This window comes from Squalius cephalus (assembly GCF_949319135.1).
Source record: "Squalius cephalus genome assembly, chromosome: 12".
In the NCBI taxonomy this organism is placed as follows: domain Eukaryota; kingdom Metazoa; phylum Chordata; class Actinopteri; order Cypriniformes; family Leuciscidae; genus Squalius; species Squalius cephalus.
The window spans coordinates 34,684,077-34,702,896 of NC_137133.1; the positions used below are offsets into that span (position 1 = coordinate 34,684,077).

The following is an 18,820-nucleotide window of genomic DNA, read 5'->3' on the forward strand; positions in this document are numbered from 1 at the left end:
TAAAGCAGGAAGTAGAGGGATGTAGTCCAAACCGGCCGTTCGATGTAGGCTTTGAAAGGGGACTTCTGTTAAATAAAATATCTAGCTTGGCATTGAACTTTGAGCTTTATAATTTTACAGGTATTATTTATGCTCTAACAGCAACATTACACACTAACTAAAGTTTGAAAAATGGGATCACGAAGAACAGGACCTTTAAGCAAGATGCAATAGAAGCAGACTGAACAGCTCATCACAAACAGACTCTGAGGCCTGTTGTTTCAGTTTGAGAATAGTTTTAGCAAACACTTGCTTTTCGGGCTAAAGAAGGTAAATTTGTTTTTTTAGAAGTGTTCATTGCAATGGTAACTCAGAGCAGGTTTCATACTGGGCTAGAGATCACATTCGCAAACCAAAACTGGACCAATCAGCTGTGTGCAAAATGAGATATGTAATAAAGCCACTCCCACTTAGTTATTCACTTGCATTAAAATGGTCAGATATTTTCTGTCAGCTGCCTTCTCAAACTTTCACTGCAGCAGCAGTGTTTATTCCTGCACTGTAAATGTGTTTAAATTCATGATATTTTTCATAACTATCTCATCTTCAGTAGAGAAGTGAACTGATGCTCTGGATCAAACCCTGAGTTGACAGGGAACGTTTATATCGAGCATTGTGAGCCGGCTGAACCTGATCTAAACCAGGTTAGAGTTGTGTTTACTCCAAAGCAGGTGTTTCATTCTCCCTCTTCATTCTATAAACTGAATTTATACTTTGAGCTGAGCTTAATTATTTAAATAGTTAGTCGAGTCATCATTTACATTAGTTCATTTCCAACCTTTAACTGACACTTTACACAATAAGTTATGTATAAGAAAAAAAAGGACACAAGATTCTGCCTGATTTCTTTTATTTATAGTTTTTCAGTTGAAGTGCTCGACCATTTTGAGTATTCAGAATTTTGTTTAAAGCAGACATGGCAAGCAAATCAATTTTAAATGTAGATACATGCAATATAATCACTGTGTACTGTAATTTAATATGGCTACTCTGAGGTTCAGATTCAGGTCATGGGGAGATGAAGCGGCTCCAGAAGATGATGCTCTTGGTAGGGTTGTGCCGGATGAAGAAAAGAAAGGGATGGTCTGCAACGAAACTCTCTTCACTTTTCTCACTGAGACAACGACTTTGGACAGCTGGATCACTGCCTCCAGCCACATCTGTGCCTTCCTCGTTCACCTCCACAGAAGACTTATGCACCACTTTGGGCACCTTTGACGGTCCAGGCGCCATGCCAGATAAGTCACACTTTTCATCAAACAGATCAGTCATGCCCAGAGTCTTCAGGACCTTCTCCAGATCATATTTCTCCTGCAGCTTAAAGCAGGGCATTATAACAGTCACATCTGTGGGAATCATATTGTCCGGCTCAGTCCACTCTTGAAGCTTTTTATAAGTGATTGATTCTACCAACTTAGAGGAAGGGGAGAAAAATAAGAGACAGACAGGGAGAGACTTTTAATTGTTTCCCATTTCATGTAATACCAAAACTACACAACAATCCAAATTTTCATGTAGACTTCATCTTAATTATGCAGTTCCAACTGAAGTAAAAGCAGTAAAGGAGGTTCAGTTGCTGTTCATGTGACTGCCTGTTTTACCTTCGGTAGCCCATCGCTCTCGTTTGGGAGTATAATGAGCATGCTCAGATCTTTATTCGCATAAGGGATCTCCAGAATCCGAGCTTCAGTGGGACGTTGGTATTGTCTGTGTGGGATTTTACCCAGAGGAAATTTATTCGTCTTACCCATCATTGGCCAGTTTACTCCTTTGTCCTGACATTTAAAACACAGACAGATTGGACATTAGTGATGCTGATGTGTTATCTGTGCTGATGTCTCTCTTCCTTTACAAAAAATAAGTGTACTTCAAGTTCATTTTTATTAAGTATACTTAAGTCCAAGTATATTTTTAAGTACACAATATGTAATAAGTATACTAATATCAATGTAATAGTAGTAAACTTGTAAGTGTACTATTTCAGTGTTACTTGGGACTAAATTGGCTCACTTTTTAGTTTTTCGACATTTTATTCGGTAAGGTTAGGCAGTTTTGATTTATGCTGTTTAAATTTCTGTCAATGGTGGGGAAAGGGTTAAGTAGATTTGAAGTAAATTCCTATGTACACTACCAGTCTACTAACCTACACAAAAATTCACATACTCAGAATTACAAATCAATATTTTCCAACAATTATTATTATTATTTTTTTACAATCTATGTAGTAGGCCTACAGCACCAACTGACGATGTCGTAATGTTGTCGTTGTCTGTAGTTTTTGCTCGAGCTCTTTAAAGCAGCAGTAATGATCGACTGTCAATCGTTCATCGGCAGGAAAAAAAAACAATCTAAAAGTGATGACATTGATATTGTTCCACTATGTCATTATCGTTATAGTTGTGGTGTGAACTTAGGCGATAGAATTGTGTCTCACATCATCCACACACGAACGCAAGCACGGCACAAACAATATCATGAATTTAACACATCTCATCTTCAGTAGAGAAGTGAACTGATGCTCTGGATCAAACCCTGAGTTGACGGGTAACGTTTATATCGAGCATTGTGAGCCGGCTAAACCTGATCTAAACCAGGTTAGAGTTGTGTTTTTTGTCAACTCTAAACCTACTCTGAAACTCAGCAGGTGTTTCATTCTTCAAAAGAGTTAAGTAGAGTTGTAGTGAATTCCTATGTACACTACCAGTGGACTATCCTATTCTGGCTATCACCAGACCAAGCTCAATCTTTTAAGACTGAACATTGGTCTGGGCAGTCTGCTCTGTATTTTCTACTGCACAAGAGGCGTGATCAATGGGCATAGCTCAAATGACTCTGTACGCAATTGGATAGTCCTTCAACCAACCATTTTCTGCCTGGAAAACTCCAGGCAGAAAACGTGTCAACAAATGTGTTGGTTTGTAGCATTGATCAGTGGTTTGCTGAAGCAGCAATGGCATCGAGCGATTTTTGCAGGTTGTGCAAAAAAACATGAAAGTGAGTAGTATTTACACCCAATTGAGCGATTTGTTTGCTAAACTAAAGCCATTGAGCATTGTCGAGAGGTTAAAAGGAATTGGATTGGATTAAACCCACCAATAGCGCGCCAGGTGGATAAGCCAATTTATGATTGGTTCCCGCAAATTTGTAATGGAAGCAGCAAAGATAAAAGTACAGGTTTCCAGCCTGAGCTGCAGGGCGAAATCAAAATCAAATCGCCGGCAGATCAGGCTGGGTTTACCCAGTCTACTAACCTACACAAAAATTCACATACTCAGAATTACAAATCAATATTTTCCAACAATATAAGTTTATAAGTCATTATGTAAAACTATGTGAAAAACTGATCTAATTGGCTACTCAATCAAAAGTGTAAACAACTATAAGCCAAGTTTACTTAGAATACTTAAGTATATTTTTAAACAGAGAACTTGATCAAAAGTACAAGAATAGGCCAAATAACAGAATTTTCTGTCAGTAGTACTCAAGTATCTTTAAGTGTAATTTTAAGTACATGTCTGAGAAATACAAAGTATATTTCTGAGAAGTATATAACAAGTAGACTGAAAGTACTGTATACTTTCTTATTTTAGTTTAAAAGAAGTATACTAATAGCACATTTGAAACATTTATGTAATGGTTAGATGGAGAGAGACCAGATGAGCTGATAAAAACACTAGCACTAAAGCAATAAGGCACAAGAGATCATGCTTTACAGTGATTCGCCACTAGTTGCACAGCGTTTTAGATATAGATCATCCAGTTTTAGCGTTTTACCGTTTTACCATTTTTAGCAGACAAAGCTGAATTGTCTTAACAAAGTTACCTCGCTGGTTAAAATAGGTGTGAAGGACTTGTCCCACTTATCATTGAAGTGCACTGCACTGATTAGAACAATAGTCGTGTCCTGAGTCACATCTCCTTTATCCAAAAAATTCTTAATTTCATCTAAAATAGAAAGAAAAGAACATCCATCAGAAGAGTGAGAAATTTTGAGAAAATGGTCTAGACTATAGTCTAATAGTTAAAAAACAAATAAACAAAATTTAATTGAATTACTCCCGGTCTTGTCCTGCACCCAGTAGTTGATTAGTGCTCTCGCAACCACAGGATTTGTCTTGAAGTCAATATTCCTCAAGCTGGCGAAACACCACTCCTCACACATGTCAAGGAAATCCTAACATCATCAATAGGAAGAGAGGGAACATGGCAGCATGGGATTAAAATAACATCAGTGTTCTGACCCAGGCATCTCACTGAATGACGCATTACTTTACTGTAGATTTCAGGAAGTAAATTAACTGCTGTGCTTTCTCAACCAACTCACGTCATAAAAATTGAGTGTCCTTTCTCCAAACATGCGGTTGACCAGCTTCAGGCTTCTGTTCTTCCCTCCTTTGTAGAGCTCCTCATACAGATCGTGGTACATAATTTTCATATTGCCAAAGTGGAGGGTCTTAAGAGAAACATAACAAGTTAGAAGTGTTTTGAAGAAAGCATTGTAAAAATGAACATGTATTTTGCAGTGTAGAATAGCAGCGACTAATGCATTAAAGGGCACATGTTATGCAAAATTCACTTTTACATGGTGTTTGAACATACCACACAACCACCCTATAATGGTAAAAATCCACCCACTGCTTTGTTATATTTCCCATAAATCATAAACAGTGTCTTAAAATCATATGTTTGTGTTTTCTATACATTGTGACAATGTAACAGACTCCGTTTATGACTGGTGAAGAAATCTGCCATTAGCTCAGATCCTCGTGGAAACACAAGAGAATCAGCTACGTGATAAAAAAAAAACTAAATGTTCTGTTGTTGGCTGTATCAATAAACATTGTTTTTCTGATCCACTGTGCTACTTTTCCAACTTTTCACAGCCTCTCACGCAGGAAACAACGTTCTAAAAATGCAGCGCTCAAGTTAAAAGAAGTTTAAACTTTTAAAAAACGTGTCTCTACACCTTGTGTTTTCAACTGCCCATGCGTTTTTAGAGCATTCATGAACATGAGATGAGAGTATTTACAGAGCTATTTGGAGGCTTGAGCTCACCTTAAGCATCTGTTCGGCAGTTTCGCCACTGGCACCCAGGACGACCAGGCCCAATGCAGAGGAGATGCTCAGGGGTGAGAACAACACATTGTCTGTGTTGCCCTTACAGAGCACTTTTAACATGTCAATGGAGAATTTTGAGTTTGCCACAATCAGAGGTTCCATCGTTTAAAGCTAGAATGAAGGAAATTCACTTTAAACATCATGTTAGACCAGCACAGAAAACAGTATAGAAGTAGAGGAATGAAAAGATCAGAAAACAAAGTGTACATCCTGTTCAAGCCACGGACAAGCAATGTTAATATTATCTGATGTGCTTTCCTAATATGTGAAAGTCAAATACGGAATTTTTATATAAAATCAAAACAACAGAACAGCCCAAAACTCTTTAGCTTTAAGAAAGCACCAAAGGAAGCGTCTTTCCCCCTTAATGAAAAATGATATGACGCAGCGCCTGAAAATAGTCGACACTATAGTCTACCGAGCTGGGGACTATTTTCAGGCGCTGCGTCATATCATTACGCCTGCTGGACCCATGGTACGGCAGCAAAGTTACTTGATTAATTACGCAGCAATGATAGTAGCCTATAGTTCCTAGCCATATCAGCCTAGAAAATCGCAACTTTTCATTTTCCATCAGTCTTAGTACACGATGTAACTACAGAAGGGTCAAATTTTAAATAGGAAAAATATCGAAACTCTTTGGTCATTTTTTTGAGAGAGATGCTAATGGTCTTGTCCGATTCAATGATGTATGCTAAGCTATGCTAAAAGTGGTACCGCCAGACCCGGAGATCGGCTGAATGGATTTGAAAACGGTAAAACACAACTGTTTAACTCTGGGGGAGTTGTAAAATGAGCCTATTTCCAAAAAAAGTGGAGTATCCCTTTAAAAAGTCTTAAAAGGTCTAAAATTCTGAACTTTAAATTTAAGGCCTTAAAACGTCTTAAAAACGGCCAGATTTTCATTCGCGGTCTTAAATTTCATTTAGTCAGGTCTTAAAAAGGTTTTTAACCTCGTTCATTTCCAGAAACGCTGGCGCAGAAAGTTATTACAAAGTAGCAAAAAAAGTATCGAGTCGTAGCCTACAAAGCAGAGCTCTAGACCAGGGGTCTCCAACACGCCGCTCGCGAGCTCCAGTAGCTCGTGGCCTGATTTGAGGTAGCTCGCCAGGAGGCCGTTCACATATTGCGTCTTATGCGCGCTCAAGTTCGTTCAAATGTAGGCGCGCGGTAAGCGCTCTCATAATTGAAGCGATGCTCTCGTTTTTTTCAACGCATTCTCATCCTAGGGCGTCATATACTGACACTTTTGACATTTTGTCTACATCGAACGCACATGGCACCCTTTACCGTCAATATGACACGCACAGAGCTTTGTTCGGTTATGGGTAGGTTTAGGTCTGGGGTAGGGTTAGGGTTAGACCGCTATGAGGCGCCTTCTGGCCCATATCTATCTGCGTCTCATATTGACGCTAAAGGGTGCCATGTGCGTTCGATGTAGACGAAATGTCAAAAGCGTCAGTATATGACGCCTTGGGATGAGAACGGGCATAAAAAAAAAAAACCTCAACTCCTCAGAATGCCGCAAACGCACCGCAGGTCACATTGAAAGCTCAGTCAACAGGAAGGATGGGGGTGCACCCAAACACTACGGATGTTTTTCTCTTCTCCGTAAATAAATCTTGTAGCAGAGCTACAGCAAGCGTTTTTCGGCGGTGGAAATCCATTAGCCACTAAAACTTTTTTGTCATTGTGGAGAGCACAGTGCATGGTTGCATAGCAACGACATACGCCAGTTAGGCCACGGGAAAATCGGACCGAATTTTACTATTAATAATAAAAGATAAGCTAAAGTGCATTGTGAATGTCAGTAATTTATCTTTTTTGAGTCATTCTTTTTATAAAAAATGATTTAAAGGCTGAAATATATGAGGTTTATCTTTTTATAAAAACCTAACTTGTACATGTTAGTATTTAACATGTTGCAAGACACTTTTAAAATCTGGCTATCATTTTTAATGGTATTATTTTAATGTTTATGTAAACAAAAAGTGCATATTGATGCTAACTTTATTTGTTATTTGCTGGTTTTCGACATAAAACTTGGTGAACTGATTTCATTGTGTAGTAGTAGTACTTTTTGAACAGGATTCTGTGATAACCGTGATAATTTGTCACTATAATCATGAAATGAAATGTTCATGCCATTTCATCTCTAGTTATGATCAACTAAAATCAACTAATTATGTGTTTTTTACAGTATAATATGCAAAATGCAATTTTCTATTAAAAAAATTATATCTGATTGTTCTTTTCTCTGACACCGTTGTTGGGTGTGGAAGGTTACTAATGTGATTGCTTTATCTGTAAATTAAATTAATGCTTTTTCAATTACTGAATTCATTGACATAAAATGAATTCTTTGATTTGAATATTTTTTTTGGCAATGCAGGTCTTAGGTCTTACGTAGGTCTTAAATTTCAATCTTTATGGTCTTAATGTCTTAAAAAGGTCTTAAATTTGACTTACTGAAACCTGCAAGAACCCTGACCGATAAAGAAAGCGATGATTCGATCTCTCCTTGATACGAGGTGCGTCTTCACAACTGCCCTACTAACACAAGTCTCATTGCTCCCAGTTATAAATATATATAGAGAGAGACACACACGCACACTCTCTCACTCACTCACAGATTGGTGCTGCAAGCATTGGTGCGGCATTGGCAACAGAAAAAAAGAAAGCAACAATGAATCTGCAGATTGTCCACATCATGCAACATATGTTGGTGCTCCTTTACAAATCCAACTTCACATCAATGCTGAACAATATCGGTTGAGACAAGATTAGACACAGATTTCTGTATGCTGTTAGAAACTTTCCACAGAGCAAGCATATCTTGGAGAATTGGTGCTGTTCTGTAGGCATAGGGTGGGCCCAACAATCATTTAATTTATTTTTTATTTGGTTACTTCACTTCATTTGAGGTTAAATCAGTGATCTCAAACTCCAATTCCTGGAGGGCCACAGCTCTGCACAGTTTTGCTCCAACCCTAATCAAACACACCTGATCCAGCTAATCAAGGTCTTCAGGATTACTAGAAACTTCCTTGCAGGTGTGAGTTGTAGCTAAACTGTGCAGAGCTGTGGCCTTCCAGGAATTGAGTTTGAGATCACTGGGTTAAATGATGAATAAAAAAAATATTCAAGGCAGTATTATTGAAAACTTTGTCACTTTACAGAAGTTTTCCACCGGTGGCCATAACTTCTTTAGAGTATGGATGTAAAATGCACATATACAGTAGTGGTAGACCGGGATGAAAACTGAAAAACCTTTTCATTGAGAGGGAAAGATGATTTTTTTTTTTTAAGCTAAAGCACTGTCTTTGGACTGTTCTGTTGTTTTGATTGTGTATAAAAATTCTGCATTTGACTTTTCACATATTAGGACAGCACATTAATGTTGCTTGTCCATGGCTAGAACAGGATGTACACGCTGTTGTCATCGCTTTCTGCCAGGACTTTTACGTGCTTTTCCCAAATCACTGAAGTGACGTCGACGTCCGGGTTAACAGTAGCATGAGCCGTTAGGCAAGTGTTATTTAAATAAACTCCTGATGTACTTACAAACTGTCCAATTTGTAGTACTGTAGAAGTTTGGTACCATTCTGGGCATTATTAGTGGGGTAATTTATGAGATGCATCCTTGGATCCATTAGCGCCTGCACTAAGCCATCTGACCGATTTCTCTAAATAAGCTCTAACTTTAATAATGTTCAACTAAGGAAAAAAAGGCTTTTGGGGGGGTGTTTGGCTCGAGGTCATGGTGCAAAGGACCTTAGCTTGATTTTACTCCGAACCATCCCTTTAAAGCCATCAATGATGCATTTATAGAGGTTAGTAACGGTTTTATCACTCAAAATAAATATCTATAAGAACACAATGTGGCTATTAATAACAATATATTCACTTATCTTTATAAATACATTCATGGAACCATACAACTAACTAATTAATAGTGTGTATAATGGATTATGAGCATGTGCATTTAAATATATTTTACCGCTGCATGAGGCAGTTCAGATGAGAAGGCTGATTATCAGCATTGTGCAATAAGCTTGCAGCACCAAATTTGTTAATACTAGGCGGTTATTTCACAGCCTTAACTATACTCCTCGTAAAAAGGATGGGTAGAGATGATATGATATTCATATTACACATGCTCAGTCATCCCCTCTTCTTTCCTGGAAGAAAGCAGATACATGTGACCATTCCTTCTGCAAAAAATAAATGGTAACAGTTTCTATGAAGCCCATGCTCATAATGAATTATAGCCCCATTTTATTCTTACTTGTAAGCATTACTATTCTAAAAATATATTAATAAAGACTCATTAAGACCTATGCTGCATTATAAGAACAGTTGTAGTTACATTAATATTTTTTATAATTCTAAGTCATGCATTTGCTTTTTCAATGTGCATGCTCACAATCATATATACACTGATTTATAAATTATAAAATAGTTCCAGAGACACTTGTTTGCTGTACCAATTAGTTATCAATAATTTATATTATGTCTTCAATGGCTAATGTTTGCATTAGAGCAGTGTTCTTCAACCCTGCTCCTGAAGGACCCCCAACACTGCACGTTTTCTGTCTCCCTAATCAAACACACCCGATTCAACTCATCAGCTCATTAACCCATGTGATAATGAGCTGATGAATTGAATCAGGTGTATTTGATTAGAGAGACAAAGAAAACGTGCAGTGTTGGGGGTCCTTCAGGAGCAGGGTTGAAGAACACTGCATTAGAGATCATGAATGGTCATTTTGATTTGTTAAAATCTAAATCTCTTCAGCCATATAGCAGTTTGAAATTATACTTAAAAAATATTGTTGCATGTAACATTTAAAAAAAAAAAGTTTTCAACATTGTATTAATGACTTCCATTCCATCCCATTTCCATTACTTTATCAAAATAATTATTGGTCTTTAGTTACATTTACAAATAAACAACTTAAAATGTAAAATGAGCACATCTTCATGATTTCAGAAAACTGCATTCTATATTTTAACTTTACTTAAAGCCTGTCACAATCAGAAGGCGGCAGACAAGGTTGGGGTGAATAACAAGTTTATTATAAGTGCAGAGGGTGAGCAATGCAGGGAGAAAATGCAGTTACGATGATATCAGATGTGGTGAAGACTTAGCTTAACTGAAATGATGAATGTCTTAGAAGGAAGATGATGAAGAGAAGAAACATGATGATGAAGATCAGCGAAGACGGGAAGAACAGGACTTCAGGTCAGTAGATGGGAATTCTCAGGTGAGTAGTCTGTAGTGCTTGTCATAGACGAGGAAAGTAAACAGGAACGGCGGCAACTCGGGTGAGTAGTCTGTATCGCTTATCAAAGACGAGACCAGACACTGGTGAACTGCTGAGGGAAGTGTTAAATAGTGCTGGATGATGATAAGTGATGATTGGTGACAGGAAACTGTGATCTGTGATTGGGAAGTGCATGCAGGTGAGGGCCAGGGAGGATGATGGGAAATGTAGTGAGGAGGTGATGATTAACTGGAAACCGTGACACTACTCCCCCCTCCCGGTAGGTTGTCCTGGAGTCTTCTTCTGGAGGGTCAACAGGGACTGATGACTCCAGTACGGTACCGGCAGTTCGGGTGACCAGTAAATAAATCTTGTAGCAGAGCTACAGCAAGCGTTTTTCGGCGGTGGAAATCCATTAGCCACTAAAACTTTTTTGTCATTGTGGAGAGCGCAGTGCATGGTTGCATAGCAACGACATACGCCAGTTAGGCCACGGGAAAATCGGACCGAATTTTACTATTAATAATAAAAGATAAGCTAAAGTGCATTGTGAATGTCAGTAATTTATCTTTTTTGAGTCATTCTTTTTATAAAAAATGATTTAAAGGCTGAAATATATGAGGTTTATCTTTTTATAAAAACCTAACTTGTACATGTTAGTATTTAACATGTTGCAAGACACTTTTAAAATCTGGCTATCATTTTTAATGGTATTATTTTAATGTTTATGTAAACAAAAAGTGCATATTGATGCTAACTTTATTTGTTATTTGCTGGTTTTCGACATAAAACTTGGTGAACTGATTTCATTGTGTAGTAGTAGTACTTTTTGAACAGGATTCTGTGATAACCGTGATAATTTGTCACTATAATCATGAAATGAAATGTTCATGCCATTTCATCTCTAGTTATGATCAACTAAAATCAACTAATTATGTGTTTTTTACAGTATAATATGCAAAATGCAATTTTCTATTAAAAAAATTATATCTGATTCTGTTCTTTTCTCTGACACCGTTGTTGGGTGTGGAAGGTTACTAATGTGATTGCTTTATCTGTAAATTAAATTAATGCTTTTTCAATTACTGAATTCATTGAAATAAAATGAATTCTTTGATTTGAATATTTTTTTTTGGCAATGCAGGTCTTAGGTCTTACGTAGGTCTTAAATTTCAATCTTTATGGTCTTAATGTCTTAAAAAGGTCTTAAATTTGACTTACTGAAACCTGCAAGAACCCTGACCGATAAAGAAAGCGATGATTCGATCTCTCCTTGATACGAGGTGCGTCTTCACAACTGCCCTACTAACACAAGTCTCATTGCTCCCAGTTATAAATATATATAGAGAGAGACACACACGCACACTCTCTCACTCACTCACAGATTGGTGCTGCAAGCATTGGTGCGGCATTGGCAACAGAAAAAAAGAAAGCAACAATGAATCTGCAGATTGTCCACATCATGCAACATATGTTGGTGCTCCTTTACAAATCCAACTTCACATCAATGCTGAACAATATCGGTTGAGACAAGATTAGACACAGATTTCTGTATGCTGTTAGAAACTTTCCACAGAGCAAGCATATCTTGGAGAATTGGTGCTGTTCTGTAGGCATAGGGTGGGCCCAACAATCATTTAATTTATTTTTTATTTGGTTACTTCACTTCATTTGAGGTTAAATCAGTGATCTCAAACTCCAATTCCTGGAGGGCCACAGCTCTGCACAGTTTTGCTGTGGCCTTCCAGGAATTGAGTTTGAGATCACTGGGTTAAATGATGAATAAAAAAAATATTCAAGGCAGTATTATTGAAAACTTTGTCACTTTACAGAAGTTTTCCACCGGTGGCCATAACTTCTTTAGAGTATGGGATGTAAAATGCACATATACAGTAGTGGTAGACCGGGATGAAAACTGAAAAACCTTTTCATTGAGAGGGAAAGATGATTTTTTTTTTTTAAGCTAAAGCACTGTCTTTGGACTGTTCTGTTGTTTTGATTGTGTATAAAAATTCTGCATTTGACTTTTCACATATTAGGACAGCACATTAATGTTGCTTGTCCATGGCTAGAACAGGATGTACATGCTGTTGTCATCGCTTTCTGTCAGGATTTTACGTGCTTTTCCCAAATCACTGAAGTGACGTCGACGTCCGGGTTAACAGTAGCATGAGCCGTTAGGCAAGTGTTATTTAAATAAACTCCTGATGTACTTACAAACTGTCCAATTTGTAGTACTGTAGAAGTTTGGTACCATTCTGGGCATTATTAGTGGGGTAATTTATGAGATGCATCCTTGGATCCATTAGCGCCTGCACTAAGCCATCTGACCGATTTCTCTAAATAAGCTCTAACTTTAATAATGTTCAACCAAGGAAAAAAAGGCTTTTGGGGGGGTGTTTGGCTCGAGGTCATGGTGCAAAGGACCTTAGCTTGATTTTACTCCGAACCATCCCTTTAAAGCCATCAATGATGCATTTATAGAGGTTAGTAACGGTTTTATCACTCAAAATAAATATCTATAAGAACACAATGTGGCTATTAATAACTATATATTTACTTATCTTTATAAATACATTCATGGAACCATACAACTAACTAATTAATAGTGTGTATAATGGATTATGAGCATGTGCATTTAAATATATTTTACCGCTGCATGAGGCAGTTCAGATGAGAAGGCTGATTATCAGCATTGTGCAATAAGCTTGCAGCACCAAATTTGTTAATACTAGGCGGTTATTTCACAGCCTTAACTATACTCCTCGTAAAAAGGATGGGTAGAGATGATATGATATTCATATTACACATGCTCAGTCATCCCCTCTTCTTTCCTGGAAGAAAGCAGATACATGTGACCATTCCTTCTGCAAAAAATAAATGGTAACAGTTTCTATGAAGCCCATGCTCATAATGAATTATAGCCCCATTTTATTCTTACTTGTAAGCATTACTATTCTAAAAATATATTAATAAAGACTCATTAAGACCTATGCTGCATTATAAGAACAGTTGTAGTTACATTAATATTTTTTATAATTCTAAGTCATGCATTTGCTTTTTCAATGTGCATGCTCACAATCATATATACACTGATTTATAAATTATAAAATAGTTCCAGAGACACTTGTTTGCTGTACCAATTAGTTATCAATAATTTATATTATGTCTTCAATGGCTAATGTTTGCATTAGAGCAGTGTTCTTCAACCCTGCTCCTGAAGGACCCCCAACACTGCACGTTTTCTGTCTCCCTAATCAAACACACCTGATTCAACTCATTAACCCATGTGATAATGAGCTGATGAATTGAATCAGGTGTATTTGATTAGAGAGACAAAGAAAACGTGCAGTGTTGGGGGTCCTTCAGGAGCAGGGTTGAAGAACACTGCATTAGAGATCATGAATGGTCATTTTGATTTGTTAAAATCTAAATCTCTTCAGCCATATAGCAGTTTGAAATTATACTTAAAAAATATTGTTGCATGTAACATTTAAAAAAAAAAGTTTTCAACATTGTATTAATGACTTCCATTCCATCCCATTTCCATTACTTTATCAAAATAATTATTGGTCTTTAGTTACATTTACAAATAAACAACTTAAAATGTAAAATGAGCACATCTTCATGATTTCAGAAAACTGCATTCTATATTTTAACTTTACTTAAAGCCTGTCACAATCAGAAGGCGGCAGACAAGGTTGGGGTGAATAACAAGTTTATTATAAGTGCAGAGGGTGAGCAATGCAGGGAGAAAATGCAGTTACGATGATATCAGATGTGGTGAAGACTTAGCTTAACTGAAATGATGAATGTCTTAGAAGGAAGATGATGAAGAGAAGAAACATGATGATGAAGATCAGCGAAGACGGGAAGAACAGGACTTCAGGTTAGTAGATGGGAATTCTCAGGTGAGTAGTCTGTAGTGCTTGTCATAGACGAGGAAAGTAAACAGGAACGGCGGCAACTCGGGTGAGTAGTCTGTATCGCTTGTCAAAGACGAGACCAGACACTGGTGAACTGCTGAGGGAAGTGTTAAATAGTGCTGGATGATGATAAGTGATGATTGGTGACAGGAAACTGTGATCTGTGATTGGGAAGTGCATGCAGGTGAGGGCCAGGGAGGATGATGGGAAATGTAGTGAGGAGGTGATGATTAACTGGAAACCGTGACACTACTCCCCCCTCCCGGTAGGTTGTCCTGGAGTCTTCTTCTGGAGGGTCAACAGGGACTGATGACTCCAGTACGGTACCGGCAGTTCGGGTGACCAGGATGGAGCAGGCTGTGCAGGCGGCCAGGGCGGAGCCGGCAGCTCGGGGGACCAGGGCAGGACCGACCCTTCGGGCGGCCATGGCAGATCGACCTTCGTGGCCCTTCTGTGGGAGCCCGGTCTGGCCACTATGGCCGAGGACATATAGCCTCCCCCCCAAAAAAATTTTCTTGGGAAGTGCATGCAGGTGAGGGCCAGGGAGGATGATGGGAAATGTAGTGAGGAGGTGGTGATTAACCGGAAACCGTGACAATGCCATCAATGATGCATTTTATAGAGGTTAGTAACTGTTATCACTCACAATAAATATTTATAAGAACACAGTGTGGCTATTAATAACATGAATTTACTTGTCTTTATAAATACATTCATGGAACCATACAACTGACTAATTAATACTGTGTGTAATGGATTATGAGCATGTGGTATCAATATCAACATAATCAATTTTAATCTGTGTTTTCTTAGCTTTTAAAAGGCAAAGCTATCATGTGCCAAAGCTATTGTGTCAAGCTAACATAGCAAGTTTTATCATGACTGTCAGTCTAGGGACAGTTGCTACATGCTGTTTTAATGAATGTTGTTAAATGCTGTTTTAATGAATGTCACTAAATGCTGATTTAATGATTGTTGCACCTGCCCTGTGGACTGTTGCAAACGTCCCTTGTCATTGTGCTCAGTTGCAACATGTGTTGCAATATGTACACATTTTGCAGAAGTGTTGGTGGGTAGCTGACAGATGTGGGTATATTGTATTAAAATTTTGGCTTTCCAATTTTTCACAATACACATTGTTTCAAAGCAGCTTTACAGAAAATCTCTGTCTTTGAGAAACTCAAGGAAATGCAAAAAGTGTTGCAACCATCCTCAGTCTCCCCCTACGGCCCTGTTCTCAGCACGTTGGTTTAATAAAGGTAGTTTCAGCGTTGCATTAACTTATGCCTAAACTACAAATGTTTACCTTTTCGCAAACAGTTTATGCTTTTATTAGCGTGTTTTGTGCAGTAGTCCATGATTGAATGACAGGCATTTTGTGTAACGCTAGAATGATACAGCAGAGCAGCCTTCAAGGCTTCTACCATCGTCTACACTGATTTCAGTTCGTCGTGGCAATACCAGGACAAAATGCTAGCGTTAATGTTGTTTTGGAGAATCTCTCCACACCAATCAACCAACTTCCTTTTTCCTGGAAAGCAGTTTGGAAAAGAGATGTTTTCTTGTTCATTCAATGCAAACTGGTTAAAATAATGGAAGTGGCTGCATTATATTGAGGAAGGTGATCGTGTTGTATGTTTCAGCTGTGTGGAAGCAGTGGAGAAACGTCTCATCAATGAATATAGTGTAATGTTTGACAGCAGTTTTGTCAAGGGATGCTTTACAAACTGGTGGAAAGCCACAGAAAAATGTAATGAGCATGAAAAGTCTAAACCTGTTATACCGCCCTTTTATCTGACGCTGCCCGCCAAACTCAAGACACAACTAGGCATGTTTTGGAACTAATATTCATGTGCATCAAAGATACATTTCTCATACTGCACATCCCAATTGAGCATCTCCATGGATATTGTTTCGATGGAGCTTCTAACATGTCAGGAACGTTTTGGGTGTTCATGCATGGCTTAAAAAAACATGCCCAGATTCCCTTTTCATCCCCTGTGCCAACCATTCACTTGACCTAGTTCTTCGTGAGGTGGGTCTCATTGCAGGTTTAATTAATTTTGTTCAGGGCGTAGCTGTGGTAATCTGTGAATCAGCAAAGCCCAACGACCTCTATGAGTCTATGTTTGGCTGCGATGAGATGGTTTCCTTACTAGCCATATGTCCAACAAGATGCAACATTTTAGCAATAGCTATCAAACGTGTGTGCAGTGCCAACAGAAATCATCAAAGCACTGGAGCAGCTTAAGTATAATAGAAGTGTGGAGAGAGACAAGATCTAAGATCGGAGGCCTGCTCAAGCAAGCAATGAACGCTAAACCTACTATGGCCTCCTCTGTTGTGAAACAATATTCGAGGTGGGCGAGTCAGTGGCCAGGAGTTTGCAGCATATCAAAGCCAGCGTACTGAGCTCCTTTGAGTATGCCGAATTGCTTGGAAAGGTGCATGGAGGTCCTTCGGTATGATGCAGTTGTGGATAACATGCTACAAACTGTATTCACAGCGGGACTTAAAATACCAGGTGAGCACAGGGTGACAAAAACCCCAGCCTGTTATCGACACACAGCAGAACCAGCGGCGGATGCACAAGTTGCGCACTACTCATCATGGAGACAAGATTTCAGTGAAGCTGTAAAGAAGTATAGAAGAGATTTGATTAAGATGAAATGAAAACAGCAGCTCTCAGAGGAACAAATAGAGGATACAGATTCCCTTGCACTTTGACAAAGCCCGACTGGAGATCTAGCTGAAAATGATCGGAGACCTCTGCAGTGATTCTCCCAAGACTGTAAAAGACATTGCGAAAACCTTGTCTAAACTCATTCCACAAACAAGAGCTCAAGAGAAGTTGAAAACCTCATCAAACTCTGCCTAAGTCTCCCCATCTCAGCTGCTTCATCAGAGAGGACATTTTCCACTCTCCTCCGTCTGAAGACATGGTTATACACAACCATGACGTAAAAAAGACTGACCCACCTTGCTCTGATGCATGTTCATGGAGATATATTAGACAGCTTGGACATTGATGCCCTCATGCGGGACTTCATCAGTGTCAATCCGGGGAGAAAGGCCACATTTGGAGTTGTGCATGCAGGCCTGCAGTAAGGTAAGACAATAATATATTTCTTGATTGGAGATATATGTCTTGAGGCTGATATGAGTTGATTATGTACTTTCGCCGTGTAGTCTGCAGTTGTGTTTGGAGATTGTGCTTTGACTACAGGCATACATTATTACCTGTGTTTATTTAATTAATAAAAGGATATTTCGTGAGCTTAGAATTATAAGGTTCTATCTCCACTTTTGGTCGAAATTGAGTTTTTGACATAATCTGATCCATTAGGTGTTTATTAATGCCTGTGTGGTGTTATTTTTGTAAAAAAATATTTTGTTAGTAGTTATTAATAAAATAAAAAGGTTCCATCTCAGTTGTGCCAGCTGGGATGTAAAAACTTTGATGTTCAATATCTCGGAACTACCCTAAACGGAGATAGAACCTTATAATTCTAAGCTCACGATTTGTCAATAATGCTCCCGACCTCAATGATGCTCCCGTCCCGACCCCAATGATGCTCCCGTTTTAGTAGTCTTACTTGTAATTAAGTTCTTATTGTAACAAATGCAAGTTTGCTAGTTAAACAATTACAAGATGTTACTTTTAAGGCCAAGCACAAGTTAGAAAGAGCTTTAAAATATGGACCTTCTTAAATTATTGAATAAACAATTGGTTTTCCCCATGTGTAAAATGTGTTCTGCTAATAATGACAGAGATTAGGAAAAACCTTCTTTCAGATATTCCGAGAGACAACAGGAAATTAACATGTTTAGTACAAGAACATTTTAAGTAAAGATAGTTTGACTTCCCATTGCACTTTGTAAACAAGGGATTGTTAACTATAGGCTACTTTATTGCAGTTATGTTATCAACCAGTTTGCATTTTTGGACCATTTTGCAAAAGACAAACAAGCAGATAAATAGACCTCACGAGGGAGCATGTGCCCCGGGACCCTGTTAAACAGTTCACACTTCAACCCCCCCAATGTTCAAACCAAAACTACAGAGGGAGACAACCAATCCCCCCATACCAACAAAACAAAATTTGTTCATATTTACAAAATACAATTATGTTGGTCAATGAAAACATTGGAAAACTTTTCTTTGTACTTTTCTCAGTTAAATAAAGGTTAAAAAATATTTACAAATCACAGATTCTTGATTTTATTGTGGTTTACAAAATGTCCCAACTTTTCTGGAATTAGGGTTGTAAAACCAGACCAAAAACCCTAATAATCAAACTGAATCAATCATTATTAATGTTGATAATAATATAGGGAACCCACAACAATTAAAAAAAAAAAAAAAACATAAAACAACTACAGTTTTTAATTAATAGATAATAACAAATTAGATTTCAGTGATTTTTTTGATCACTTATATAGGAAATGACTTGTCAATTGAAAAACCAG

General features: G+C 38.1%; 1 protein-coding gene across 5 annotated transcripts; it reads right to left on the reverse strand.

Moving 5' to 3' along the window:
• Positions 1-874: 874 nt before the first annotated feature.
• On the reverse strand, positions 875-10,441 carry LOC307168681 (leukocyte elastase inhibitor-like). Of its 5 annotated transcripts, XM_079888840.1 has the most exons (8): positions 10,315-10,441; positions 9,312-9,371; positions 5,095-5,268; positions 4,364-4,492; positions 4,096-4,213; positions 3,863-3,984; positions 1,641-1,814; positions 875-1,452 (listed from the first exon to the last, which is right to left on the reverse strand). In XM_079888840.1, exons 3-8 carry the CDS (start codon positions 5,257-5,259, stop codon positions 1,048-1,050), a joined length of 1,113 nt encoding a protein of 370 aa, XP_079744966.1. In that variant the 5' UTR covers positions 5,260-5,268; positions 9,312-9,371; positions 10,315-10,441; the 3' UTR covers positions 875-1,047. The 5 variants fall into 5 exon arrangements, with proteins under 5 accessions (XP_079744966.1, XP_079744965.1, XP_079744967.1 ...); XM_079888839.1 differs by lacking the exon at positions 9,312-9,371; XM_079888841.1 differs by lacking the exons at positions 9,312-9,371; positions 10,315-10,441 and adding an exon at positions 9,158-9,183.
• Between the last annotated feature and the right edge of the window lie 8,379 nt (positions 10,442-18,820).

Coding starts and splice junctions, on each gene's coding strand:
- LOC307168681 (XM_079888839.1), bottom strand. CDS start 5,259: ATGGAACCTCTGATTGTGGCAAACTCAAAATTCTCCATTGACATGTTA. Junction 3,985..4,095: donor GGTGCAGGACAAGACCGGGA/GTAATTCAATTA, acceptor TTTCTATTTTAG/ATGAAATTAAGAATTTTTTG. Junction 1,453..1,640: donor AGAGCGATGGGCTACCGAAG/GTAAAACAGGCA, acceptor CCTTCCTCTAAG/TTGGTAGAATCAATCACTTA.